The sequence below is a fragment of the Ciona robusta genome, chromosome 2, assembly GCF_009617815.1.
Source record: "Ciona robusta chromosome 2, ASM961781v2".
Lineage (NCBI taxonomy): Eukaryota > Metazoa > Chordata > Ascidiacea > Phlebobranchia > Cionidae > Ciona > Ciona robusta.
The window spans coordinates 7,221,528-7,249,328 of NC_143236.1; the positions used below are offsets into that span (position 1 = coordinate 7,221,528).

The 27,801-nt window shown below is 37.4% G+C and overlaps 3 protein-coding genes and 2 long non-coding RNA genes across 7 annotated transcripts in view; 3 read left to right on the plus strand and 2 right to left on the minus strand.

Moving 5' to 3' along the window:
• Positions 1–27,801, minus strand: part of LOC149740720 (uncharacterized) — a 163,843-nt gene that overhangs the window by 90,654 nt on the left and 45,388 nt on the right. The window lies entirely within an intron of this gene.
• LOC149740728 (kynureninase-like) lies at positions 300–5,262 on the plus strand. The gene is made up of 9 exons (XM_089873402.1): positions 300–1,084; positions 1,488–1,573; positions 1,805–1,927; positions 2,323–2,514; positions 2,787–2,942; positions 3,187–3,358; positions 3,668–3,854; positions 4,222–4,342; positions 4,637–5,262. Exons 1-9 carry the CDS (start codon positions 913–915, stop codon positions 4,781–4,783), a joined length of 1,356 nt encoding a protein of 451 aa, XP_089729528.1. The 5' UTR covers positions 300–912; the 3' UTR covers positions 4,784–5,262.
• LOC149740729 (kynureninase-like) lies at positions 5,838–11,977 on the plus strand. Of its 3 annotated transcripts, none has more exons than XM_089873399.1 (9): positions 5,838–6,068; positions 6,409–6,494; positions 6,891–7,007; positions 8,313–8,504; positions 8,892–9,047; positions 9,406–9,577; positions 9,871–10,057; positions 10,435–10,558; positions 11,099–11,977. In XM_089873399.1, the coding sequence occupies exons 1-9, from the start codon at positions 5,894–5,896 to the stop codon at positions 11,252–11,254; spliced, it is 1,365 nt and encodes a 454-aa protein (XP_089729525.1). In that variant the 5' UTR covers positions 5,838–5,893; the 3' UTR covers positions 11,255–11,977. The 3 variants fall into 3 exon arrangements, with proteins under 3 accessions (XP_089729525.1, XP_089729526.1, XP_089729527.1); XM_089873400.1 differs by having other exon boundaries at positions 5,900–6,072; XM_089873401.1 differs by having other exon boundaries at positions 5,987–6,092.
• Positions 10,647–12,273, minus strand: LOC149740730 (uncharacterized). The gene is made up of 2 exons (XR_016384504.1): positions 11,795–12,273; positions 10,647–11,744 (listed from the first exon to the last, which is right to left on the minus strand). It is a non-coding gene; the product is annotated as an uncharacterized LOC149740730 (long non-coding RNA).
• LOC149740731 (docking protein 5-like) lies at positions 12,464–18,756 on the plus strand. Its single transcript, XM_089873406.1, has 10 exons — positions 12,464–12,710; positions 12,790–12,897; positions 13,431–13,517; positions 13,879–13,987; positions 14,392–14,548; positions 15,418–15,479; positions 16,443–16,535; positions 16,976–17,182; positions 17,430–17,736; positions 18,147–18,756. Exons 1-10 carry the CDS (start codon positions 12,651–12,653, stop codon positions 18,199–18,201), a joined length of 1,245 nt encoding a protein of 414 aa, XP_089729532.1. The 5' UTR covers positions 12,464–12,650; the 3' UTR covers positions 18,202–18,756.

A 27,801-nucleotide genomic window follows, 5' to 3' on the forward strand; every position in this document is an offset into this window, starting at 1 on the left:
TTATAAGAATATACATAGATAGGAATTAAACCGCAACTATTACTTTAATATGAAACCTGCGTCCCAATATAAATTCTATAGAACGGCAAATTGTTAGAACGAATACTATAAAGAATTTTTTTCGCACAATGCCTTATATATAGTCGGAAGTATGTAAAATTGTAGTGCATTTTCAATATTATAAGCAAGATAGTTAAACGCCGTTTGCGTTATAACGTTCTTCTATAACTCTTCTATGTTGTAACAGTCATATATGTCCTTGGGCAAGACACTTAACGTCTATTGCCCCAACCCAGTGGTCACCTATTACAAGTTGTCTAGTCAGTCATACATTATAAATACGTTCTTGGCCCCGTGACCACATTTAGATATGCTTTTAGAACAGGTGGACCTTTATTTAATGTATAATCAGCTTTTGGTGTTAGTGGTTAAAATGGTAGTTCTGTTGTGAATAGTCGAAAATCATTTCTATTATATTATGATATTAAATTAGCCGAACATTATTTGAAAAAAGTTTTCATTTTGCCCTATAGTTATTTGATCTGTTTAAATAGATTAATTATTTTCGCGAGTCGCAGCGACTGATGTTATATAGCATGTATAGTCAGCGTGTAAAAATTGTTATTGTTTTCTTCTTCTCGTTTTACGAAATCTGAACATCAATTTGCTGCAGAAGACTAGAATTAATGTTGCAAATTTAGTGCACAGTCTGTTCATAACGAGCATTTTTATGACTTGGTATAACTTGTTTTCATAAATTACGGAGAAGTTAATGCGTACTGAGACTGTTTAACAAATTTAGGTTTTCTATGGTTTCGCATATTTTTTGCTCGCAAATTAATCAACCGTTGTCTTGGGCAGTTGAGTGTATTACAGCGAGTGGCAAGCAGTATACTAGTACAGCACTAAATAATGAACGGTACTTGTACAAACAGTCAACGTCCAAGAGATATTTTAACAAAGTTAGCAGCAGAACACGGTCTGAAACCACTCGATGATAAATTCCATGAAATATTGGACGGAAAAGATCCCCTCTTACATCTAAGAAAAGAATTCTGTATCCCTAAGGTCTCCATAAATATTGGTAGGTAAAGGTTAATAATGCTTTACTTATATTTGTAACTCCTGTGAGTTTCTGTATATATGATGCATTTAACAGCCACGTATCCTGTACTCCTTTTTCAAAACTTAGATCACATTTACATAAATTAGCACGTTTACCTCTTCGAATACGATTGCCAAGATCAAATTAATTAAAACAAAGAAGAGAAAGGAAATTAGCAACAACGAAAATTCTTAAAGCTACACTGGCAGTAAAACTGGTAGTTAAAGTGTCAAATAAAGGTCTGGATAAACTCACAATGCTGCATAAACCAACCCACATCGAGTTGTGTTTAATTAAAACAAATAAAGGTTATTGGAAGAAAATTGTGCGTAAAAAAAACGATCCGTGCAACTTTATATTACGGGTATTTTGTCTTCAACAGACGAGCAGGGTCGCGAAAGTTGCCTTGATTTCTGTTCCCACTCCCTTGGCCTTCAACCGAAACGCACTAAAGAATTTGTCAACAAGGTAAAACTATGTTATTAACGCCGAATGGCTGACGAAATGTGTTAGCGGAAAAATATTACTTTAAGTTAAATGCTATATTTTTAAGCTGGCAGCTATACATCAACCACAAAGTTAAATACGTGGTAACTCTCAAGCATGTTATAACGTCTGTCGTTTTCCCATACGCGAGGGCAAATAAGATTCCACCTGTACTAACCTCATGCATTTATGAATAACATGTTTTTACTTTAGGTTTTAACAGAATGGGCCGACCGAGGATCGATGACGTATCGATATCCTGACGTCATCAATATATTCAGTGACGTATCGTTAGCTAAAGGAGTGGCAGAACTTGTTGGAGCATATAGTGATGAGGTATAATGTTGTGAATTGGAGCGTCTATTATATATACATACATGGCCTACTCAATACATTTTGAGTGGGCCATGATACATATAGTAGGTGGGAGAAGATGGGACAAACTTAGCACATAATATCTTAATTTTTTTGATCGTGTTTTAAACAATTAACAACGGTCCAACGGAGTAGGGAAATCCGGTTTTGTAGTTCTTTAACTGTTCTTTGTTTACTACTAAAAGATACGGGAAAATATAGAAAGAAAAGTCGTCCTATATCTCCCCCCACTCTACTATATTATGGGTATCGTCTTATACACCAAGCACACAAGGTGTATTGATATACCTCATGCTCGTTGACTACATTACAAATCTTGAATCCACTGTTTTACCATGCACCCCTTATATTCTTAGGTCGCGTTAATGAACACTCTTACAGTCAACCTCAATCTTCTATTGACTTCGTTTTACTCCCCAACAAAATCGAGAAACAAAATATTATTGGAAGGCTCAACTTTCCCCACCAATTATTTCTCGTGTGCGTCTCATATAAAACAAAGAGGGTTTAATGTCAAAGATAGTCTTTTGCTGCTAGAGCCACGAAAGGTAAATGATTGATTGAATGTATTTACGACAATCTATAACACGAGTGTTCTGTTTTATACACCACGTGCCCGATTACGAATTACCAAGTACGTAACTTTGTGGGTGATTTTTTTGGGTATGGGTTTGGGGTTTGAGCTATTGTCATTAAGTGCCTTTCCCATAAACACACATGCCCAAATTGGTAGCAGCATCAAGCCTCAATCCTTTAGAAAATTCTGGACTAGAGGCGGGCGAGGTAATGCCTCATATTTTTACTGCATTCCTTACAACAGGGGGAATTGATTCTACACACAAGTGATATACTTGATGTAATCAATGACGAAGGCGAGTCCATCGCCCTCGTGTTACTCTCCGGTGTTCAATATCTAACAGGACAACTCTTGGATATGAAGACCATAACAGACGTTGCACATGCTAAAGGCTGCATGGTATGTGTTCATTAATACACTTCTGTCTGTTGTAGTACTGTGGGGTAAAATGGAACACCTTTGGAACATAATGTCAAAATGTAATGATCGTGTTTTAAACAACTAACAATGGTCTATGAGAGTCGTGAAGAATACCAAATAGGACACGAAACTAGATTAAAGGTTTCTCTTCTTCCCCCACCCTACTATATTATATGACATGCTAATGTTGTTCGCCACGGTACTATAAAATTTTTTACACAAGGTTGGATTTGATCTTGCTCAAGCTATTGGATCTGTGGAACTCCATCTGCATAGTTGGGACGTTGACTTTGCCGTGTGGGGAAACTTTAAGTTTATGAACAGTGGACCTGGTACCATTGGTGGGGCGTTCATGCACCTAAGACACGAAAGAAACAATTTCCCAAAGTTGCTTGGTAAGAGAATTTACTTTAAATAAGAATATAAAACTTTAAATAAAGTTTATTTATTACTGTAAGTGTTATATCTATATCATCAATAAAATAGTAGGGTGGGGGTACATGGTACACTTTTTCATTTTATTTACTCGTCCGTTTTGGTAGTAAAAAATAACATTCCAAGAAATATAAAAACGTGTCCTCACGACTTTCATAGATGGTTGATAATTTTTTAAAACACGATCAGGATATTTGGATATTGTGTGCTAAAGGTGTCTCGTCTTCCCCCACCTCACTACACAGAGCCTCAAATATACTTTACTACAGGTTGGTGGGGTTACGACATTAACACTCGTTTTGATTTTCAATCTGGCTTGGAACCTTTGGTTGGAATCAACGCTTACAGAAACTCCGCGCCTTCACCGTTGAACTTGGCTTGTGTTGCTGGTAGCTTGGAAGTGTTTAAGAAGACCAGTATCTCTAAGTTAAGGAATAAAAGCATTCTACTTATAGGGTAGGTTGTTTCAAGCAACGTATACACTGTAGGTAAATTTACTTTGGGTTGTATGTCTATACACACAGTCTGTAGTGTATAGTCAAGATATCAGTATATGCTATAGCAAATTCACAGATGGGGCCGACAAGACGACAACCTACAAGACAGACCTTTAGAAAGGTATTAGGTTGAGGGTAGTTGTTTCATGCTTTCCTTTTCTTGTGACATAGCGATATCCATCTTAATCCACATTATTATACCTAGAGAGATTTCTAATAGGCGTATGAAGCAAAACACTTTTCGTATTATAACATTTGCCGTTGCCCGCCATGCTAGAATAAATCAGTTACATTTTATTAAACTCAACTGAACTTATTTTTTCTAGCTACCTAGAGATGTTGTTATTGGAGTTACGAACACACGGTCTGGAAATTGTATCGCCTTCTGACTACAAGCAACGCGGTGGGCAACTAACTGTTAAAATACATGACAGAAACATCGTGGACGTAGGTGTTTTGTTTTTTGAATGCATGGGATACTTATAAATATCCGCATGGTGGCGCAATGGAAGTCATATGACACACATGGGGCTTGTCTCATTAACGTAGTGAGTTAGTTTACATGAGTAAGTTTGTATGAAATATGCGGACCACCATTTAAAATTTAAACAACCATTTAGCATCCTCACGACTCTTAAAAATCGATGGTAATTGGTAAAACACGAATATGAAACATAGGGGTTGTTATAATGTTATCTTTCCGCACAGTATTTTATATATTTTCGTTCTAAACCACAACAGGTACACGAAAAGTTGAAACGCAAGAATGTTAACTGCAGTCTTAAGGATCCAGATATGCTACGTATATCGGCTAATCCGTTCTACACGAGGTATTGGGATGTATTCCGACTTTGCCAAGTTTTACGCGGTGTACTGTCAAAACAGTAGCGTCGTTTAGGCGGTTTTAATATATATTGTTTTATTGGCCGGGCAGTATCTTAGCCTGGAACGTCGTTCCATAAGCTACCGTTTTTTTATATAAAAAATAGTAATTTTTTTATTATAGTCCCGTGCTGGGGTAAGATGGTACACCTTTAGCACATATCATCTAAATAAATATCCTGATCGTGTTTTAAACAATTAACAATGGTCTATGGGTTAGAATACGGTTTTATAAGTTTTATAATCTCTTTGTTTACTACCAAAAGGTGAACTTAATTGCTTTGTTATCTGAATTAACTCTTTGGAAGATCTGGTGTAAATCTGATGCCCTGGGTATTTATGTGTTATGTTGTGTAAATCTTACTTGAAATGCTTATTCATGTTAGATTATCATTATTGTGTGTTCATTTCCCGTATACGGGCAAACATTATTATAAGTTTTTACCCGCTTTGTCAAGGCACTAAATATACACCAATGCACTTTACTTTACTGTGGTACCTTTACCTTTTACTTATTGCACATTTTATTAAGTATGACTTACTTGAGGTATATTCTTATACATCAAGTCGATTGTTACGGTCTCAGCGCATATACAAACGTGACATTATACAAGACATATAACCTTTAACGTCTAGCAGGAGTCTCAGACACTATATAGCGTTGTTTCCTGTGTACTTACGTCACAATATAGAATGTATAGGCTTACAAATTGATGTTGTTGTTAATTCTTGGCTCATTTCGCGGAGTCTTAATATTATGCTTGTTATACTGGCATTAGAATTTAAAATGTAACCAAGGATATTTGTAGATTTACTGCAGAAGATTAGCATTAATGTTGCAAATTTAGAGTACAGTCGGTTTGTACCGAACATTTGTATCTGACTTTTCTTTTTTGCAGAACAGTTGTGAATCAGTTTTATCAGGATACTTTTAGTTGCAAGTGTGGAATACAGGTAGAACAGAATACACTTAGCCGCATAATGTTAGGTAAAGTATAGGCAAAAATAGGCTGTATTATAATTAAATTTTTTTCTTTCTTATAATTAAATTTCGGTCTAAAGGTTTATTTGACGTTTTTCTGAAGAATATATTAATTAATTTACTTCCATACGATCATGGCCAACGATGTACTATTTTTGGGAAATTCCCCAAAGGGGATTTTGGAAGACTTGGCAAAGGAAAAAGGCGTAACAGTATTTGACGAAAAACTTTGCGAAATTTTGGACAAAAACGATGAACTTGGACATTTGAAGAATGAATTTTGTATTCCTAAGGTTGAACCAAAGTGTGGTAGGTAGTTACCTAGTATTTAAGGTGATGTAGCTTATTTATCTTTTGTTAAATAACGTGTTTACTTCATTCATCCGCGTGTACTTAATGCCGAAAAGTTGTTACATGTTGCGTGTTTAGTCTACGTGCCTTTTTAGCGTTTGTTGTTTTATTACATGGCATTAGAAGAGATTTTTTTACTAACGTCATCTTCTAAGCCTAAACCACTGACCCCTAATACCTAGCATAATATATAATGTCACCGAGGATTCTTTCTAGTTTTTATTATATTTTCATATTTCCAATTTCCTTATTTACAATATTCAAAGAAACAAATAAAAGTTAATATTATTATTTGCAGGTAAATATGGCAGAGACAGCTGGATTGATTTTTGTTCAAATGCCGTTGGACGGCAACCTAAAAAAACCAAAGAGATGGTGTTGGAGGTATTAGTTTACTTCAGTTAGAACAGTAGTCCATACAGGTGTTTTAAGAGGGTTATCGGGTTTAATATTTTTTGCCTTTTCTTTTTTTGATTTTTACATTTTCCTATGATATTTCTTTGATTTTTATAACCCAAAAATCTAAAATTTTAGAAAAGTTTGGGAATCACCGAGTTGGAAGTTGCTAATAACCTTTTTTGTGAATAAATACTTAGTTACGTTTTACTGCCATTTTGTCTGTGGTCACAGTCACCAAACTTTAAAAGAGAGATTACCAGATCCAGATGCGGAGTAATTACATTTTAAGTGATGTAAAAAGTTATAAAGCTAAATATAATCTTATGGAAATTAGTGTCCATTGTTGCAAACACTTTAACAATGGTTGTTGTTTCATCATAGATGCTAGAAGAATGGCAGAACCGCACTCCGTTTACAGCGACAACAACAAAAATGTTAGGTTATGACAACTTACTGTTGGGTGGGATTGGTAGATTGGTGGGAGCTGATCACGATGAAGTAAGTTTAGTATAATCGAATATAACTTACTTTATCCTCGCATGGCTGGAAAACAACAGTCTTTATAACACGGGTGTTCTGTTTCATACACCTCGTACCAGATTACGAGTTGCCCTGTATATGTTACTTCGTAAGTGATTTTTTTTTAGTTTTTTTTCATCCTTTTTGTGTGTGGCTAATAATTTGAACAACCCATTAGTGACCACTGGATTGGAGCAATTTCCGTTAACCCTTTGGGGACGAGATATATTTTAACAAATTTTCATTTTTGACCGACTGTCACATATTGCTCTCTAGCGACACAGGTGTTTGTGCTGGCGAAATAAGATCAATTAGACTTTTGTTCTTTGGAAAAATTGCTACAAGATTGTATTTTGATTTTTTTGATGACGTCATCAAATTTTGAATGACGTCAGCAGAAAACTTGTATTTATGTGTAATTTGGGTTTTTAGGTAAAAAATACATAAGGAATCTAGTGCAAAGTTGATTCCTGGTTTGTTTACTACCTAACTAAAATGATTGTTTGAATTGGTGACGTCTAAGGGGTCAATTACGTCACTTATAACCTGATGACGTCATTTTTTGAAAGTTCATTTTCGCTAAAATCGTAACAAAACTTGCCAAAACCGATTTATTATGAATGTAAAGGTAGAAACAACATGCAGAAGCAAAATGAAGTTAGATAATACACACAAAAACATAATTTATGTAAAAATTGCTTCAGAATACCTAAAAAACTTGCAAAAACAGCTGACATAGCCGTTTTTACGCAAAACCACATTTTTAACCGGTAACTTAGACGGGGAAGCCCCAGAGCAACATAGAGATCAAATAAAATCGCTTTTATTGGACAGAATGACGTTAAAACCTTGATTTTTGAGCAGAATATAGACCATCTTCTTAAAAAATACATTACGGTTTTCAAATCAAGTTTGGTAAAAACTTTTAAATGCTATGATGCCTTTTTCAAACGTTATATTGGTGGATAATTCCTTCCTCTTTCAAATAAAACCAACTGTAAGAAATTTTACCTACTATAAACAAAATTATGAACTTTTATGTGAACACCTGTTTCAAAATGCATATTTGCACTACTCGTCCCTAAGGAGTTAAGTGTCTTGCACAAAACACATTCGCGTAGCAGCGACGAGCCTTGAACCCATTACCTCTGGGTTGCAGGCAGGCTCGCTAACCACTTTGCCACAGGTCCAGGCAATAACAATGATCACTTTTATTTGTTTTTAAAATTATAATAGAAAATTTAAAAAAACTTAACATGAACAGACATGATATATTTTTTCCAGGTTGCTCTAATGAATTCCCTGACAGTGAACTTGAACTTTCTGTTGATTTCCTTTTACAATCCAACCAAGCAGAGATTCAAGATAATCATTGAACGAGGTGCCTTTCCTACAACTTTCTATGCTTGTGAGTCGCATGTTTTACAACGAGGATTCAAACCCGAAGATTCTTTGGTTTATTGGGAACCACGCCCGGTAAGATTGTAGGGTTTTCTATTGATTTGTAAAACAGGATTGAAATTCTCCTCAAAACCACATCTTCCATAAAGTTTATATGAATGAATGTAATTTGCTTTATCCTCTCATGGCCGGAAAACCACAGTAGTTATTCTACGGGTGTTCGGTTTCATACACCTCATGCCTGCTTACGAGTATGTTTTTATGGACAAGACATTTACGGAACATTGCTCTAACCCTGTGGCCTCTATGTTGTCTAAATGGTCAGACATACAGAAAAATATGACGCACAATGTTGTTAATGAACATCTGGGTTATTATAGCTGCTGTCGTTGGCTTTTCACGCAAGGATAAATAAGTTAAATTTACTTATTATATCTTTCATGTATTGTTTGTAATTTCAAGGAGAGTAAACTTCTCAACACAAGCGATATATTGGATATGATTGAAAGAGAGGGAGATTCTGTAGCTGTTGTGCTGCTTTGTGGTGTCCAGTATTTGACGGGACAGCTACTTGACATGAAAGTTATAACTGCTGCTGCTCATGCAAAAGGTTGCAAGGTATATTATAATGTACATGTAAGAAATAATTTATCTTAATGTTGTGTTGATGCCAAGTTTATTGTGCCTCACTGAGATATTTATTTTTTGGATATGTACATTTAAGTTTTAATAATTGAGTGTCCATAAGCTTTCTCGGTGAGATGTAGTTGTAGCACTCTTAGTGTTGATGCTACAGCTTTTAACCTTTTGTTAGGTGTCAAATAAACAAGCAAAGTTGGTGTATTGCATTTGCCATGTTAATCAATAAGGTAACCTATGTATGATCTTGATAACCATGAGTGTAACTGCATTTTAACAATGTTACTCAAGATTTTGTTTAAGATTAAAAAAACATGACGCCTAAACTTCTAAACAGGTTGGCTATGACCTTGCTCAAGGAATTGGAAATGTTGAACTTCATCTACATGATTGGAACGTTGACTTTGCTGTTTGGGGACACCACAAGTTTATGAATTCCTGTGCCGGAGCAACTGGTGGAGCATTTATGCACAAGAAGCACGAAAACAATAATTTCCCAAAACTTCTGGGTTAATAACTATCTTATAACAATTTTATTTCTACTGACTTTAATAAATGTTTTTTTTCAATTTTTATCAATTTTTTAACGGTTTTCTGTTCGCTCTTTAAAAGCGGTAGGCTTTAACATATGTGGTTCACCCAGGTTCCCTGTTGTGCCGTGCTGTAGGCTATAGAGCCTCACCCAGAATATAACATGTATTTTTTAAAGTAGAAAGTACTCTCTTTTGCAGTTTAACAGGAAAATATACAAAAGCAAATCATAGAATTATAACTTCCAAACTTTAATTTATACTTTCTAAAGGTTGGTGGGGCCATTCTGAAAATACAAGGTTTGACTTTACCAGTGATCATGATTTTTCCCCTGGAATCAAAGGTTACCATAACTCAAATCCATCGGTTATTAACTTGGCTTGTATCGCTGCTAGCTTGGAGGTATATGGAAAAACAACCATGCAAGATTTTAGAAAGAAAAGCATTTTATTGAACTGGTAAGTTTAATATTAAATAGAAACTTTTGTTGTAGCTCAGTGGTTAAAATGTCCACAGAGGACAAGGGTTTAGGGCTTGTTGCAACTGTCATTGGGGTTTGTCCACGGATGAGACACTTGGTTGTAATTGCTTTCTATTAATGGTCACTAATGGGTTGTCCAAATTGTCAGCCACACAGAAAAAATTAAGCCACTATGTTACAAACCGAGAATATGAGCTAATACATGTTAGCTGGTAAGTGGGCATGAGGTGTGTGAAACAAAACACCCATGCAATAGGGAATATGTTGCTCCGTCTTGCGGGATAGTTTATATTGTTCATTCATTCAAAATTGCAAATTGCAATGCTTTATTTATAACACCACAACCTATTTCAGTTATTTAGAGAGTCTTCTTGAGCCAAACCTAAATAAATATGGCATGAACATCATCACACCTTCAGATTATCAACAGCGTGGTTGTCAGCTATCTATAACCTTTACTAAATATGATGCAAAAAAGGTAATGTGAGGTTTGGGTGGTAAGGTATTGGTAACAGAGTTTTGAATGTAATGAATGAATATAACTTACTTTATCCTCGCGTGGCCGAAAAACGACAGTCGTTATAACACGGGTTTAACACCTTGTGCCAGCTTACGAGTTACCATATATGTTACTTTGTGGGTGATTATTTTTTTGGGGGGATTTTTTTTTATGCATGGCTGATAATTTGGACAACCCATTAGTGACCACTGGGTTGGAGCAAATGCCGTTAAGTGTCTTGCCCAAGGACACATACGCCCACAATGGTAGCAGCGACGTTTTGGCCATGTGCATCCTTGGACAGGACACTGGCAATTGCTCCAACCCAGTGGTTACTTGTGGGTTGTCTAAGCTGTCACCAAGCACTGTTTAAGGAATGGCATAGAGCCATATTATCTTATCTGTAAAACACCTTATATATAATGTATGTAGTTTATCTTGTTGAAGCTTTGATATTAAGCCACCATGTATAATATTGTGCTCAGTCCATTTTGTGAATAATTTTGTATGACTCTCTAGGTTGTAGCAGGTCTTCTTTCCCATGGTGTGATCTGTGTTGTGTCATTGGGTGTACTAAGGGTGTCTCCAAACCCCCTACATACAAGCTTTAGAGATGTATATAGATTTGTTCAAGCCCTGTTCCAGATACTTGACGACCTAACAGAACCTAAATAGCGTCAAAGTATCAATATATATCTTGTAGTCAACGTGTAAGGGATTAGGTTAATTAAATTGTGTCCATGTTTTTACCATCCACATCTTTAACTCTTCATGAAATATATGCACCGTCACCTTCAAAGTTCGACAGTATACCCATTGTCCTTGAACGAGTCCTTTATTTATTTATTTATTTATTTATTTCTTCATCTTTGCTACATACAAGTAGTTTTCAAATCGTGTAGGCCTGGTTTTGTGACATGTTTTGATTTTTTGGCCTAACAGCATTTGTGTACAGTTTGTTAAGCTATTTTTTTACCAACAGAATTTGTGTACAATTTGTCAAGCTGCTGTTCGCGAGAGTGTACTGTCCTAGAATTTTGTGATTAATGCAATTAGTGACACACATGAATGGATTAACGATGTAATGCATTTATCGAATACTTTTCGAGTTGTTTGGAGATTGATATCAAGGATCAGACCATTTTTCCCATCATCAAGCGGGTACCTGTAAAAGTAGTTTTAAAATGTCCCGTTCTACCCCGAGTCCCGCCTTACCTCGCCCTATAGTTGCACGGTACGCCCACTTTTCAGTGTTAAACATTCTTTGTTGTTATTGCTTTTTCTCCCGTTTTATGTTATCCACCTCGTCTATTTTCTAATTTGGGGAAGGCACAAGGTCTCAATTTTTGGGTCTCCTCCGGTCGTTTCTTAGTTTAATAAACCGAGTTCTCGACCTATTGTCCTGTAGCCGGATTCTGTTAAGATGTATGCGAGCTATGCAGTATGTACGACAAGGCGAGAATTGACTAAGCTGTAGCCACACACCCACACCGAACTATTTGTTACTGTTGAGATAGGTACGAATGAAATTATACCGTACCCTCAACAGCTTTACTATTATTTGGGCTTTAGCAGGTACTATAGGCACAGTTTATGTATTTCATTGATTTAACACCAAGACCGTTTAACAATATTAGATATTTGGAAAATGAATGTCGCTGAAATGAACAAGTTAAACAGTTTTCCAGTTTCGTTTCTAATTTTAGTCAAAAAATATATTTGCACTTTCCGAGTAGTAGGTGGCGCTGTTTATGCGCAAGTGACATAGAGGTCCCCGAAACTGAAGGAAGTAGATTATGTTTTGCAAGTTGCACAATTAAATATGATTGAGCAACCCCGTTTTACGCAGCAATGAGTTGAAATTTGCCGCAGTGAGTTGAAATAGTTTGGCTTCAGGGAAGAATGCTCTGTGACGTTACAAATTAGACACGCAATTAGCAGAAAACGTTAAAATAAGATCGTCAATTTATGAAAAACATAATAAATGCAACTTCTACATGTAGGTTATGTTAATATTGTGACCTATTTTCACAGCTAGTTTTATTTAATAAGCATTTATTTTGCTTTTTCCATGACTATGAATAATGTTGTGAAAGATGGCTACACTTTTTACACCAAGCCAGGGGGAAAGGTACGGTTTTATTTTCGATAAAAATTCGTTCAATCTTGATCATGAATATGACATTATATTCGTTCATTAAATTTTGCAGAAGCCACAAAAGAAATACGCAGTGCTGCACAAACGATTGCAAAATGGAAAACCTACGAGACTTGAACTTTTTGATAGCAAGGAGATTTATGAAAGAAATGGAAAGAAGGTATTTAAACTAAAATGTTGGTGTAACAAAAGTAAACGTTTTCAGGTGTTTTATATGCAATTTGTTTGTAGTATTTTTTGCTTACAGTTTATACTAAGAAATGATGTATTTAAACATTCGTTAAACTTAACTTAAATTTTAAAAATCTGAAGACAAATTCCTTAATTTCTATGCCTAAGGCTTTTTCAAAAGAAGTTTCATCGCATAGTGGTTAGAAGGTAATGGCTAAATATAATGATTAAATATAGCAAAATGCCATTGAATGTCACCCACAATGTTGCATACATGGTAACTTGTAAGCTGCCACAAGTGTATGAACAACTGTGTTGTAACGTCAGTCATTTTCCGGCCACACGAGGATAAAGCAAGTTACATTCAATGTAATAGCCTACCCACAATGTTAAGGCATAGTTATCAAAGTTAGTCAGCTACCCACAAAAGATATTTTTTGTTGCATTTGTTTAATCTTCTCAATTGTAACTGCTGCTTGTGTAATGAATTTCTGTTGCATTAAAATCTTGTTTTATCCACAGCAAACTATCAGCTTAGAAAATGCCAGTCCCCTTGAAACGGAAATAAACACTTTAATGATTAAAATCCATATAGATGGAAAAGTTCAGGTAATACAGTGGCTTTGTTTCACTTTTGTATAACTTTACTTTACCAATATTTGGGAAATTAAATTGTGTAGGCCCATTTGTATTGTTTTGTTATAAATTGATTCAGAGAGTTTTGGGTGGTCTAATATTGTACCAGAACTGGCACGTACTTTTTCAATTATAGAATACACAGGCAATTGGTTCTACTAAATTGTAATGTTTTCTGACTAATGCAATGCCAATAATTTTGGCATAAGAAAACCACCCTGCTATCGCAAATTTTAATACCATGATGGTATATGAGCCGTGAAATTAATTGCACCAGTACCTTACTGATGTTATACACATTTTTCTGTGTTTTTAATTGTTCTTTATTTTTCAGACTTTCACTTTTGATAACGGCGATGATTACCAAAGTTGGCTGAATGATCTTAATTTTACTTTATTTGGACATAGCCCAGAAACAGAATATTGTTCTCTTTACGATGACGGTAAGAATTAACAGATTTGTAATATTGAGTGTACACAATCTTATCTTTGTTGATTTAGTATTCCTTAAAATAGATTCTTATAACCTTGGAATTAGATCAAATAAATTCCACAGTGTGTCCTGACTGTCTGAAACACCCAAGGTGAAAAAACCCAATTAAATGCTGGGAAATAGGGGATAATGTACTAAATTTGGCCTAAATCCCAGGTCCTGTGACTTACCGTAACGTAGGACCTCACCCATACAAAATGAAAATAGAAAAAAATGTATGGAATGAAAATATAACTACTGTAATTTTCTGCATGGAAAGTACTGTATGTACCCCATACAGAAATGCACATACAAGAGTTTCCAGTACCCACTACCTAATTAGGTAATACCTTTTGTTTTATATTTAACTTGCAGACCAACTTTATGATGTTGTAATTCATGATACCGATGTGACGCAACGACTCAAACTAAGGGGTTCCTACTTTCTCTACGTTTCAACAGAAGAAGTTGAGCTGCTAGATAAACAAACAAAGAAATCGGTCATAAAGTGGCCACTTTATCAGTTAAGGAAGTAAGTTACCAATATATATTTGTTACATTTATTAGTGTAATGTATAAAAACACTAACAGAACTTAACATATATCAAACTGAGTGTGCCAGTTATTATACTGTAAACAACTGGTGACACAGGCATATTCATTGGTGTTATTTATGTTCAAACTATCATCTGGTTTGTGGTTATAGTAAAAGTCGGTTGTTCTAAACAGGTTTGTATTTAAAATATGCCATACAAGTCTTGGACCAACTGTAGATATTTTAACTTATATATTATTGATTGAAATGCATTTTCAGTTATTGTTTGCCTCTTAATGCATTAAAACTTTGTATCATTATTTCACCACGATGCATTTCCTGCTTGCAAAATTTCCGGTCTCACATGGTAGTTCATCTCTGCTCTGTGGGTTTAATGGGTTACTTGTACATTACTTATTTTTAATTCATTACGTTACACTTCTGGTTAATGAGGCGTACAGTGTGTGTTATGACTCATATTAGATTCTAAATGATATTATGATAAGGAAATCTATAATTATTTTCTTTCTGAATGATGTTATCTGCCCACATGCGAAATAACCCACTTGTATATCACTGAGCAACACAGTTATATTGTAAAACGAACTGTAACATTACAAACTTTCTCCTACTGCTCATCATGATATAAAGTTATCAAATTCAATGTATTCTTGTTTCAATAGTTGTATTAAACACAATGGTGATCATTTTTTATTTTATTTATATATGAGTTTTAAAGCATGTAAACCTGGTGCATTCATACTGCACCCCATCTTAGTCATGTTTTTGTCAACGCCAACTAAATTGAAATTCATTCCTTAAATGTCCCATTTATACAATCAAATAACACAATTATATTTCTTTAGGTACGGCCGAGACAAGCAAGAGTTTTCTCTTGAAGCTGGCAGAAGATGTCCTTCTGGCCAAGGTAGGCAGTTTAACATATTGATATACATAAATATATAATTTGATATTGTAATGACTAAACCTTTTCGGTTACATTTGTCTTGTTATTTTAATAAAACAATCGTAGAAGAAACATTTCCACTGTCGCTACTCGCTACAATCTGATATTTTCACTTTTCTATATAGACCTGCCTTTATTTTTCATTTATAAACTTGCCATTAAGTTATAATGTGAAGTCAAACAAAAGCTACATATAATCAAAACTATAAAGGCCACATGTAATAAAGCTTCACTTATTCAAACAAAGATTTTATTAATAGCAAACATAACACAAGTTAATATGGCTTAGTAATTCCATTTTAAGATTAGTAGTATTTGCTAAAACCACAACCCAGCAAGCATTCACTTGCTTTACCTGTTGTTTCCAAAGTATATTGTATTAGTAGAATCGTAAAATGCTTCATATTAATCTTCACTCTTCTTTATAAAGTGATAGTGAAAGTTGTTGAATGTTTACAGAGTGACTGCTTCATGCAGTTGTAATTGTTGTGTGGCGTGTGGGTAATCAGTTAGAAACTCAAACCATATTTAATCTTTGCTGACCAGTTTCACTTTGAATGGTGGCTACATGTAAATACGCTTAAATGTACCAAGAGCTAGTTTTGACACAAAGTCTTTAGTTATGAAACATGATAACTAACCTAACAGGGTATGCCTTTGAAAAATGATATAATCACAAACAATGCTTCTATATATATCCAGTTTTAAATTCTTTATTATGGTGATCGGGTTTAAAACAATTAACAACCGTCTATGGAAGTCGTAAGGGTACAGTTTTTATTACTCTTTGAATGTTTTTTGTTTACTACCAAATGGAACGAGAAAATATAATAATAAAAAGGTATCCCATCTTCCCTACCCTACTATTTAGTAAATACTTTTTAAGCTTTTGCCTAAAAATACTTTTTATGTCTTTTTACACAGGAATGTTCACGTTCACAACTGATCAATACAACTCTATATTCCGTGAAGTAGAAAATAATGTTAAAGCCCTTGCAACCAGAGGAAGAGCTGCAAGTATGTTTTTACTTTGTTTGTTTTTTATGGAGACATGCAGTTTACACCATACTGTAATGCTGGAGATGATCGAGATGCCATGACACTCTGTGTGAATTCTAAAGATCTAAGTTACTGTTTAGGCAATAATGGCAATTTAGGATTGTTACACAACTTACACTTACTGCAATTGCATAAGATGGTAAAAAATTGCAACATTTCTAAAAAAAGAATAGTCATCATGCCAAATATTGTCAAAACCCCAAAGTTAGTTAGTTGTTAATACTTTATTCAATACCAGGTACTAAATCTTCTGCAAAACTCCTTTTTTTTCTGTTTTTACATTTTTTCTGCTCACTCCAATTTTTTTAACAAAAAGTTTTGCGTTAGATTGCGTAGATGGTGGATTGCATTATGTTTACGAACAACTTCTAAGTATTGTAACCATTATATCTCTCCAGGTACCTCCAGCACAAACAGTTACATTCATCCTAAACCATCTTTCCCCATGGCACCCTCATCTCCGCGTGTACCAACACCAGCTGTCTCACTTTACGATGATCCTATTGATGTGAGAAAGGAAAGCAACAAAGGGGCAACAGCGGACGATACTTATACTTATAATGAACCACTGGATACACAGACGATGCCTAAAGTCAAACCTCAAGGTTAGAATAGTGTTCTATGTAGTGTATAAGTTTCACCTTAAAACCATCCCTTCACAAACCTACTTTACCGCATTTTGCTCAAGACAGCTTGTTTAGTCATAGGTCAAAACTGTTTGTTACTAATATGCCCCTGTAAACCTCAGTTTAAAACCTGTGGTCTTTTTTCTTTGTGTTTTTTTTAGAGTCTGTTTACTGTTTGTAAGCAACCATATATAAATGCGCTGCTAATCCAACAACTTGAAAACAGTATCCTCCAAACCACCAAAAGACAAGAAGACGAAAGGAGCCAAGTTTGTGCCGAAGCCAAAGGAAGGTCCCAAAAAACCACCTCGAAAAGTTGAAAAACCTTCCCCCAGTATGGTTAACGATGTCACATATGCGGAAGCAACGTGTATGGGTGCACAGAACTCTTCAGCAGCTGAATACAGCCACCTTAACCTTGCCCCTACTGTTAACGACACAGAATACGATTCAATTTCTTACCCAGATAAAAGGATGGGCAACCAAGCTACGGCAGATTCCACATATGCTACAACCGGTGATTTCTCAGGAAGGTAAGATAAGGATTTGTTATTAGTTGTAACTGTGATAAATTTTCTGAATCTGGTCCTGGTATAAAAATTCATTACAATTTTTTGTTAGTTTCGTGCATGTTGTAACATTCAAGGTACATTGTTACAAAGTAATCGACAAAAAACAAGTCAAAGACAATTTTAATAATACTATTAGAATAAAAGACTGATACTACTTCAGGTGAAATATATATTTCACATAATATAATACTTTAGACTTTTTATTGGTTACGCACACCTAAAATCCTATTACCTGGTTTTAATCACACCGGAACGGCGAAATATACATTTCACATACCAAAATACGTTGGACTTTATTGTAAATTACGCACACCTAAAATTTAATATCCTGTTTTTAATCACAATATAAATTTAAAAAAATATGTTTTTAGTTATTCTGGAAATAATCCTCAACAAGATTCTGTGTATGACCACGTCCAGCGCTGATCACCGTCATCAACTTGCATGTGGACCCACATCTGCGCTTCATGACCATTATTCCCTGTGCCTCTTCTCACATTTTTTTGCAAGAGTCTCACATTTTTTTTATCCTTGACCACAATCTTCAAATCGTGATTTGTAGTAAGCGACATCACGTGTCACTCACTGTTTGTAGAACGCGCGCTTTTATTTATCCATTGTTCTCGTCCATGCTCCAATCATTTGTTTATTTTCTTTGATTTCAAGTTAGGCGTATACAGCTGTATACAGGTGTTTTACTTAGACTCTGCCAAAGTATGAAACTTGGCTGATATAACACTTTCCTGACACCATTTATTTTGCTTTTAAAATTGTTTGCGATTTCCATCAAAAATTAACATTTTATTTGTGTAAATACTTCAGTAGACTTTGTTTCAATTAAGTCGCCATTGTATTATTATAGCACTTACATATATAATATGGAGATTAAGACACAAGTGTTTACATGCATCCTTGCAGAGACCAAAATTGGGATGTGACACACCATTAATTTACTGTGCAATAAATATGTATTCTGTCAAATCTTGGTTGGATTTATTGTAGTGAATTATCAGAAACCTGTTTTCTATTTCGATCAAAATTTGTTCCTGGGATTTAGCCAAGTTACCCTATATTAGGCAATCAAAGGAAAATTACAGAAATAAAAAAAATCAGTAGATAACCTTTAACAAAATTACAGGAAAGCCCTAATGAATGGGCACGTTCCATTATAAAATGGTCAAAAAAAAGTAAATTAGGCAATGTCACCAACGACCTCAACGCATGATACCGGTATCATGCGTTTATACCAAAACTCAAAAAAAGTTTTTGTATCTCAGATTTTTTGCAAAAATGTGAGATTGGACCCCAACACATGATACTGGTATCATGTGTTTATACCAAAATTCAAAAAAATCAGATTTTTTGCAAAAGTCGAAAATATGAGATTGGACCCCAACGTAAGATACCGGTATCATGTGTTTATACAAAAACTCAAAAAAAAAATCGATTTATCATGTGTTTATACCAAAACTCTAAAAAATCAGATTTTTTGCAAAAGTCTGAAATGTGAGATTGGACCCCAACGCATGATACCGGTATCATGCGTTTATACCAAAACTAAAAAAAATCAGATTTTTTGCAAAAGTTGAAAATGTGAGATTGGACCCCAACGCATGATACTTTTGCAAAAAATCGAATTTTTTTGAGTTTTGGTATAAATTTTGCAAAAGTCGAAAATGTGAGATTGGACCCCAATGCATGATACCGGTATCATGTGTTTGTACCAAAACTCAAAAAATTCGGTTTTTTGCAAAATTCGAAAATGTGAGATTAGACCCCAACGCATGATACCGGTATCATGTGTTTGTACCAAAACTCAAAAAATTCGATTTTTTGCCAAAGTCGAAAATGTGAGATTGGACCCCAACGCATGATACCGGTATCATGTGTTTGTACCAAAACTCAAAAAATTCGATTTTTTGCAAATGTCATAAATGTGAGATTGGACCCCAACGCATGATATCATGTGTTTACGCATGAATGTGAGATTGGACCCCGATATCATGTGTTTATACCAAAACTCAAAAAAATTCGATTTTTTGCAAAAGTCGAAAATGTGAGATTGGACCCCAACGCATGATACCGGTATCATGTGTTTATACCAAAACTCAAAAAATTCGATTTTTTGCAAAAGTCGAAAATGTGAGATTGGACCCCAACGCATGATACCGGTATCATGTGTTTATACCAAAACTAAAAAAATTCGATTTTTTGCAAAAGTTGAAAATGTGAGATTGGACCCCAACGCATGATACTTTTGCAAAAAATCGAATTTTTTTGAGTTTTGGTAAAAATTTTGCAAAAGTCGAAAATGTGAGATTGGACCCCAATGCATGATACCGGTATCATGTGTTTGTACCAAAACTCAAAAAATTCGGTTTTTTGCAAAATTCGAAAATGTGAGATTAGACCCCAACGCATGATACCGGTATCATGTGTTTGTACCAAAACTCAAAAAATTCGATTTTTTGCCAAAGTCGAAAATGTGAGATTGGACCCCAACGCATGATACCGGTATCATGTGTTTGTACCAAAACTCAAAAAATTCGATTTTTTGCAAATGTCATAAATGTGAGATTGGACCCCAACGCATGATATCATGTGTTTACGCATGAATGTGAGATTGGACCCCGATATCATGTGTTTATACCAAAACTCAAAAAAATTCGATTTTTTGCAAAAGTCGAAAATGTGAGATTGGACCCCAACGCATGATACCGGTATCATGTGTTTATACCAAAACTCAAAAAATTCGATTTTTTGCAAAAGTCGAAAATGTGAGATTGGACCCCAACGCATGATACCGGTATCATGTGTTTATACCAAAACTAAAAAAATTCGATTTTTTACAAAAGTCGAAAATGTGAGATTGGACCCCAACGCATGATACTGGTATCATGTGTTTATACCAAAACTCAAAAAATTCGATTTTTTGCAAAAGTCGAAAATGTGAGATTGGACCCCAAGGCATGATACCGGTATCATGTGTTTATACCAAAACTCAAAAAATTCGATTATTTGCAAAAGTCGAAAATGTGAGATTGGACCCCAACGCATGATACCGGTATCATGTGTTTATACCAAAACTAAAAAAAAATCGATTTTTTGCAAAAGTCGAAAATGTGAGATTAAACCCCAACGAACGATACCGGTTTATACCACAACTCAAAAAAATTCGATTTTTTGCAAAAGTCGAAAATGTGATATTGGACCCCAACGCATGATACCGGTATCATGTGTTTATACCAAAACTCAAAAAAATTCGATTTTTTGCAAAAGTCGAAAATGTGAGATTGGACCCTAACGCATGATACCGGTATCATGTGTTTATACCAAAACTCAAAAAAATCAGATTGTTTGCAAAAGTCGAAAATGTGAGATTGGACCCCAACGCATGATACCGGTATCATGTGTTTATACCAAAACTCAAAAAAATTCGATTTTTTGCAAAAGTCGAAAATGTGAGATTGGACCCCAACGCATGATACCGGTATCATGTGTTTGTACCAAAACTCAAAAAAATTCGATTTTTTGCAAAAGTCGAAAATGTGAGATTGGACCCCAACGCATGATACCGATATCATGTGTTTGTACCAAAACTCAAAAAAATTCGATTTTTTGCAAAAGTCGAAAATGTGAGATTGGACCCCAACGCATGATACCGGTATCATGTGTTTGTACCAAAACTAAAAAAAAATCGATTTTTTGCAAAAGTCGAAAATGTGAGATTGGACCCCAACGCATGATACCGGTATCATGTGTTTGTACCAAAACTCAAAAAAATTCGATTTTTTGCAAAAGTCGAAAATGTGAGATTGAACCCCAACGCATGATACCGGTATCATGTGTTTGTACCAAAACTCAAAAAAATTCGATTTTTTGCAAAAGTCGAAAATGTGAGATTGAACCCCAACGCATGATACCGGTATCATGTGTTTATACCAAAACTCAAAAAATTCGATTTTTTGCAAAAGTCGAAAATGTGAGATTGAACCCCAACGCATGATACCGGTATCATGTGTTTATACCAAAACTCAAAAAAATTCGATTTTTTGCAAAAGTCGAAAATGTGAGATTGAACCCCAACGCATGATACCGGTATCATGTGTTTATACCAAAACTCAAAAAAATTCGATTTTTTGCAAAAGTCGAAAATGTGAGATTGGACCCCAACGCATGATACCGGTATCATGTGTTTATACCAAAACTCAAAAAAATCGATTTTTTGCAAAAGTCGAAAATGTGAGATTGGACCCCAACGCATGATACCGGTATCATGTGTTTATACCAAAACTCAAAAAAATTTGATTTTTTGCAAAAGTCGAAAATGTGAGATTGGACCCCAACGCATGATACCGGTATCATGTGTTTATACCAAAACTCAAAAAATTCGATTTTTTGCAAAAGTCGAAAATGTGAGATTGGACCCCAACGCATGATACCGGTATCATGTGTGTAAACTACAGCGTCATTTCTAAATTTCCTTAAAGTTAGTCGTTGCGGATGCCGGCGCGCGTCTTACATTCCCCGTTAATTGCAATTTACATTCCTTGGTTTTCTTGTGTTTCGTCTGGCCATGCGCTCGTCTTTTTAGTTCATTTCAGTGTTAGCTGTGTAGCGGTAGGTTCTTATTCTTTGGTTGTTAGTCGTTTTAAGTTCTTATCTAACCGTTTTATCTTTCTATTTGAATAAGCCTCATAGCGTGCCAACTGTGTGGCTTCAGTATTTAAAAAACTCTTGCTGCAACAAATATTCCGTTCGTGTGTTGGATTTTCGTGCTGCTGCGGTGCCATAATTTATGTTCGCCCTACAGCTGCTTTCTAGAGTGCGTGCACGGGAATAAATGTTTTGGCGTGTTATTTTAATTTGAGGCTTTGGCTTGATGTAACTGCTTGTCGGTTACATTGTATTTTTTAAATAGCTGCGCTGTTAATTGTCGATTATTCGGGGTAGAAGTTAGTACGGAGGTTTCGGATCGACTTTTGCAGTTTACAGTTGGCGCTTTCGTTTGTTTGTTTACTTTAGTTTTGCGTATTTACGGTCTATATGGCGTTTCGGGGACCACGTGGTGTTTCTAGTGTAGGCGGTGACGTAGACATGTATCGAGAAGATGTCACGTGGGATATTGAACGACGGATTCGCAGTGCGGGTGGTTTGAAGGCAAACGTCACAAAGTTGGAAGGCCAACTAGAACATCTCATGGAGGATCCATCCAATTACTATGAAGTGTTAGAGAAGAAGGCATTCTTTGATGCCGCTGCAGACAAGTGTACGGCGTATTATGATGAAACTGCAAGATTTGTGCCGAGAGGAGAAGAGTACGATTCGCTGCGAAAAGAAGCCAAAGCGAAATCCGATGATGTGCGTGGTAAACAGGTGCGCATGGAGAGAATCTGTACTTCCTATGTCACACGATGTGCAGGGTTGACTCCCCTTCCCCCTACTACATCTACGTCTCCGGCTAAAGCACCATCGGTTGCAAGCTCGAAGCGTTCTGGACGCGCCTCACTGCTTCACGAGGCGCAGCAGCTTGAAGAAGAAGCGAAGTTAGATTACGAGCGAGCGGAGCTCGATCTTCGAGAGAAAAGGTTGTCTATGGAGAGGGAAATGCTCAAAGCAAAAGTGTTGCGTAGACAGGCTGACGATGCTTCCGATGCAAGTAGTGTTTGCGATGTTGGGACCCGTCACGTAGAAACTTGGCTTCGGGAGAACATTTCGAACGTTCCAGTCCAACACGATGTTCTAAGAGTGGCGAATGAGACACCACCAGGTATTGAATCTGAACAGGTCAGACACGCGGCACCACAAGATACCACACCTTCGACGAATAATGCGACGTTATCAACGTTGGTGGAGGCCATACAAGGTGTACAGGCGGTCATAAAGCAAGGTATCGTATTGACTCATGGTCGGCGTGAGAAGTTTGACGGCAGTCCACTTCACTACTTCGAGTTCATTAAGACGTTCGAGGAAACGGTGGCTCATCAGGTGAGAGAACCTGCGATGCAGTTGCGTCAGTTGATAAATTCCTGCGAGGGCAGAGCGCGAAAAATGATCCAGTCATGTTCTCTAATCACTCCAGCAGAACGTGGGCTCGAAGAAGCCCTGGACTTACTACGAAGTCGATTTGGTCAACGACATATGGTCGTTAGGGCTCACCTGGATACAATTACCAAAGGTCCGCAAGTGCGAGATACTGAGGATGGACTAAGCGATTTTCTAACATCTCTCGTCAACAGTCGCATAATTTTGACCGAGCATGGTTACGCAACTGATTTAGACACTTATCAGACAACTGAGGCTCTGTTCGAACGTTTACCGCGCCATCTTCAATCGCAACTGAACGACAGGCTGGCTGTTTATCTTAACGCTGGTGGGCAAGTGAAGTTTTCGCAAATCGAGCAATTCATCCGGGATAAAGTGAAATCCTCCACAAATGCTCTAGGAAGAGTCCTGTCTAAGGTACGTCCAAGAGTAGGCAATGCGGTCACACATACTGTGGTATCGGCTCCAGCGAAACCGTTGACTGTCGAGAAGCGAAAGATGGAAGTGAGGCAGCGCTGTCACTTCTGTGGTGACGATCATCAAAGCATGCGTTGTTCCGCATACCTGCAGCGAAGAACCAATGATCGTTGGGCCATGGTAGAGTCGAAGAAATTATGCTTTAACTGCTTGGGAAAAAGTCACACTGCGAGGAACTGCAATTGTCCTCAACGATGTTTCCGCTGTGGCGCCAGACATCATACTACGCTTCATCCAATGAGACGGGATAGTTCACCGATTCAACGCTTTCCTGGTAAGCAAGAGCAGATACGAAATCGACCTACAACTTCGTGCGTTGGTGAATTCATCCCTTCCACTCAAAGAGTTCGTCTCAAGGTAGTTCCAGTGTTCGTGTGGGGAGAAGACAAAGCCCATCCTCACCGGACTTATGCATTCCTCGACGAGGGTTCTGATAGCAATTATTGTACCACGAGTTTGATGCGACGTTTAGGTTTGCGCGGTTCGCCAGTACCTTTAGACGTAAAATGCTTGTTCGGTGGCGGTCGAGAGTTAAGTCGCTTAGTTTCGTTGTCTATTCGCGGTATATACGAAGATAGTGACGTGTTTATACCAAGTGTGTTTGCGGTATCGCAGCTGCCGTCATTAGAATCCAGCATTCCATGCAACGAGGTTGTCGACAGGTACGAGCATTTGAAAGGTCTGGAATTTCCCGATCCTGATCGTCACGTGGAGTTGCTCATTGGGGCCGGTTGCAAATCCGCTCACTGTGTCGTTGAACAGCGGATAGGGAGAGACGATGAACCAAACGCCGTTCGAACCGTGTTAGGTTGGGCGCTCGTTGGTCCGGAGCGTTTCCTTCCTGCAGCAAGTACATCTGAGGCTCGTCACACTTACAATGCGTGTTGCACGATGGAGACGTTACATCAGCAAATGAAACAAATGTTCAATCAAGATTTTTCTGAATACAATGATCCAGCCCGCCCAATGTCCGTGGAAGATAAAAAAGCCCTTGAGAAGATGGAAGCTTCCGTTACGAAAGTTCGTGGTCACTACCAAGTCGCGTTACCTTGGAAGGACGAGGAACGGGTTTTACCTGATAGTCGGGAGATGGCGCTAAAGCGACTGATGAGTCTAAAGAAGAGGTTTGTTCGCGACCCGAGACTTCATCATATGTATAATTTGAAAATGAACGAGTACCTTTCAAGTGGGTATGCCGTTGTGGTACCCATGGATTGTGAGCGTGGGATTCCAGGGAGAACGTGGTACGTACCGCACCATGCAACAACGGGAAAATTCCGCATTGTGTTTGACTGCGCGGCGAAGTATCGAGGGACTTCACTGAATGAAAACCTGTTATCCGGGCCTGATCTAACAAACAGTATTGTTGGAACGTTGGTTCGCTTCAGGAAATACAAGATTGCATTCACAGGGGACATCAAGGCTATGTTCCACCAAGTGTACGTTGACTCCAACGATTGCGACGCATTTCGTTTCCTATGGTGGGAAAACGGGGATTACACGAAACAGCCGTTAACCTACCGTATGACTGTGCATATATTCGGTGCCACGTCTTCTCCGAGTTGTGCTTCATTTGCTCTGAGACGGACGGCGAAGGACAATATCCCCGGAGTGAGTGAAGAGGCTGTCGTATCAGTCATGAAAAATTTCTATGTGGACGATTTGCTGAAGTCTGTAGAAACTGAAGAACAGGCGCTTTCCTTAATTCACGAGTTGGACGAACTGTTATCAAGTGGAGGGTTCAAGCTAACGAAGTATTTGAGCAGCAGTCGGTACGTGATGGACAAGTTAAACCAAAGGGAGCTGTCGCCATGCTGGAAGACTTTAAACGTGGCCTGTCTACCGACAGACAAAACGCTTGGGATATTTTGGAACACCCAAACAGATGCGTTCGAGGTAAAGGTAAACGTGAAAGAGAAGCCGGCTACTCGAAGAGGCCTGCTTTCAATGGCAAGCCAGGTGTTTGATCCTCTTGGATTCGTTCAGCCATTCCTTCTTCCGGTGAAGAGAATTATGCAACAGCTATGCGAAGATGGAATAGGATGGGATCAGCCAATACCGCAACACCAAGAAGACAAGTGGTTCAAGTGGGTGCAAGACCTTAAAGATTTGGAATCAATCAGAGTTCCGAGGTGGTTGGGTCTGTCCAATACTAATCGGTCGGTTGAGCTACATTGTTTTTGCGACGCAAGCGAGTTAGGCTACGGCGCGGTTTGTTATGTCCGTGTTGTTTCCAATGCCGGTGATATTACTTGTTCGTTTGTTATGGGAAAGTCGCGCGTGGCTCCGCTGAAAGTTGTTACGATTCCGCGGTTGGAATTGTGTGCGTGCGTGGTCGGGGTAAAGCTGGTGAGACAAATTGTAGAGGAGTCTCAACACCAAGTCAACAGAATCATTTTATGGACAGACTCCACGTCTGCGTTACAATACATTTTCAATACTACGAGAAGATTTCAACGGTTCGTGGCTAATCGACTGAGCGTTATACATGAATTATCCGATTCGAAACAGTGGAGACATGTCGATTCAAAACGCAACCCGGCAGATGCAGCTTCTCGAGGATTAATGCCAGACAAAGCAACGGGGGAGCAAGTCAATGTGTGGATCAATGGGCCATCATTTTTGCACCAATCCGAAGATTCGTGGCCAGTTCGGCCTTCCTCGCTGCCAACAATTCCAGACTCTGATCCAGAAGTGAAAAAGGCAACGCAGAGTCACGCCGCCGTTATTTCAGTTACGACGCCATTGCTTAAGTTATTATCTCGGTTTTCATCGTTGACGCGTTTGCAGCGTTCGTTCGTTTGGCTCGCTCGTTTTAAGTTTTATTTAAGTCATAGGTTATGTCATGGTTTGTCGTCGGCCCACGAATGGTTAAGAGGTCCGTTGTCGGTTGATGAGTTGCGCGCCGCTACTATGGATATTGTTAAGTTGGTTCAGGCAGAAGCCTTTGTCGATGTTATGACGTCATTGGTCGATCATTCAGATTGCACAGCTGCCTTGCGAGCAGATTGTGGTAGGATTGCAATCGGTAGGGGGCGTCGTGTTTTGTTTAAGTTGCGTCCCATTTTGGTTAAAGGTATTTTGCGAGTTGGAGGACGCTTGTCGTATTCGTCGTTTGAAGAAGATACGAGACATCCTATTATTTTGCCGAGTCGTCACGCTGTTACGTCACTTGTTATTCATTTTTATCACGATATTGTTGGTCACTCCGGTCCGCAACATGTTTTGGCTGCTGTTCGAGAACGTTTTTGGATTGTGCGAGGGTTGTCTAGTGTTCGTTATTATTTAAAATCTTGTCGGTCATGTCGCTTTTGGAAAGCAAAAGTAGGCGAGCAGGTTATGGCACCATTACCGTCATGTCGATTAACGCCGGGCAATCCCGTCTTCACCCATTCTGGTGTTGACTACATGGGACCATTGATGGTGAAGATTGGCCGCAGCCATGTGAAGCGCTATGTATGCGTTTTCACCTGTTTGGCCTCACGTGCAGTACACCTCGAAGTT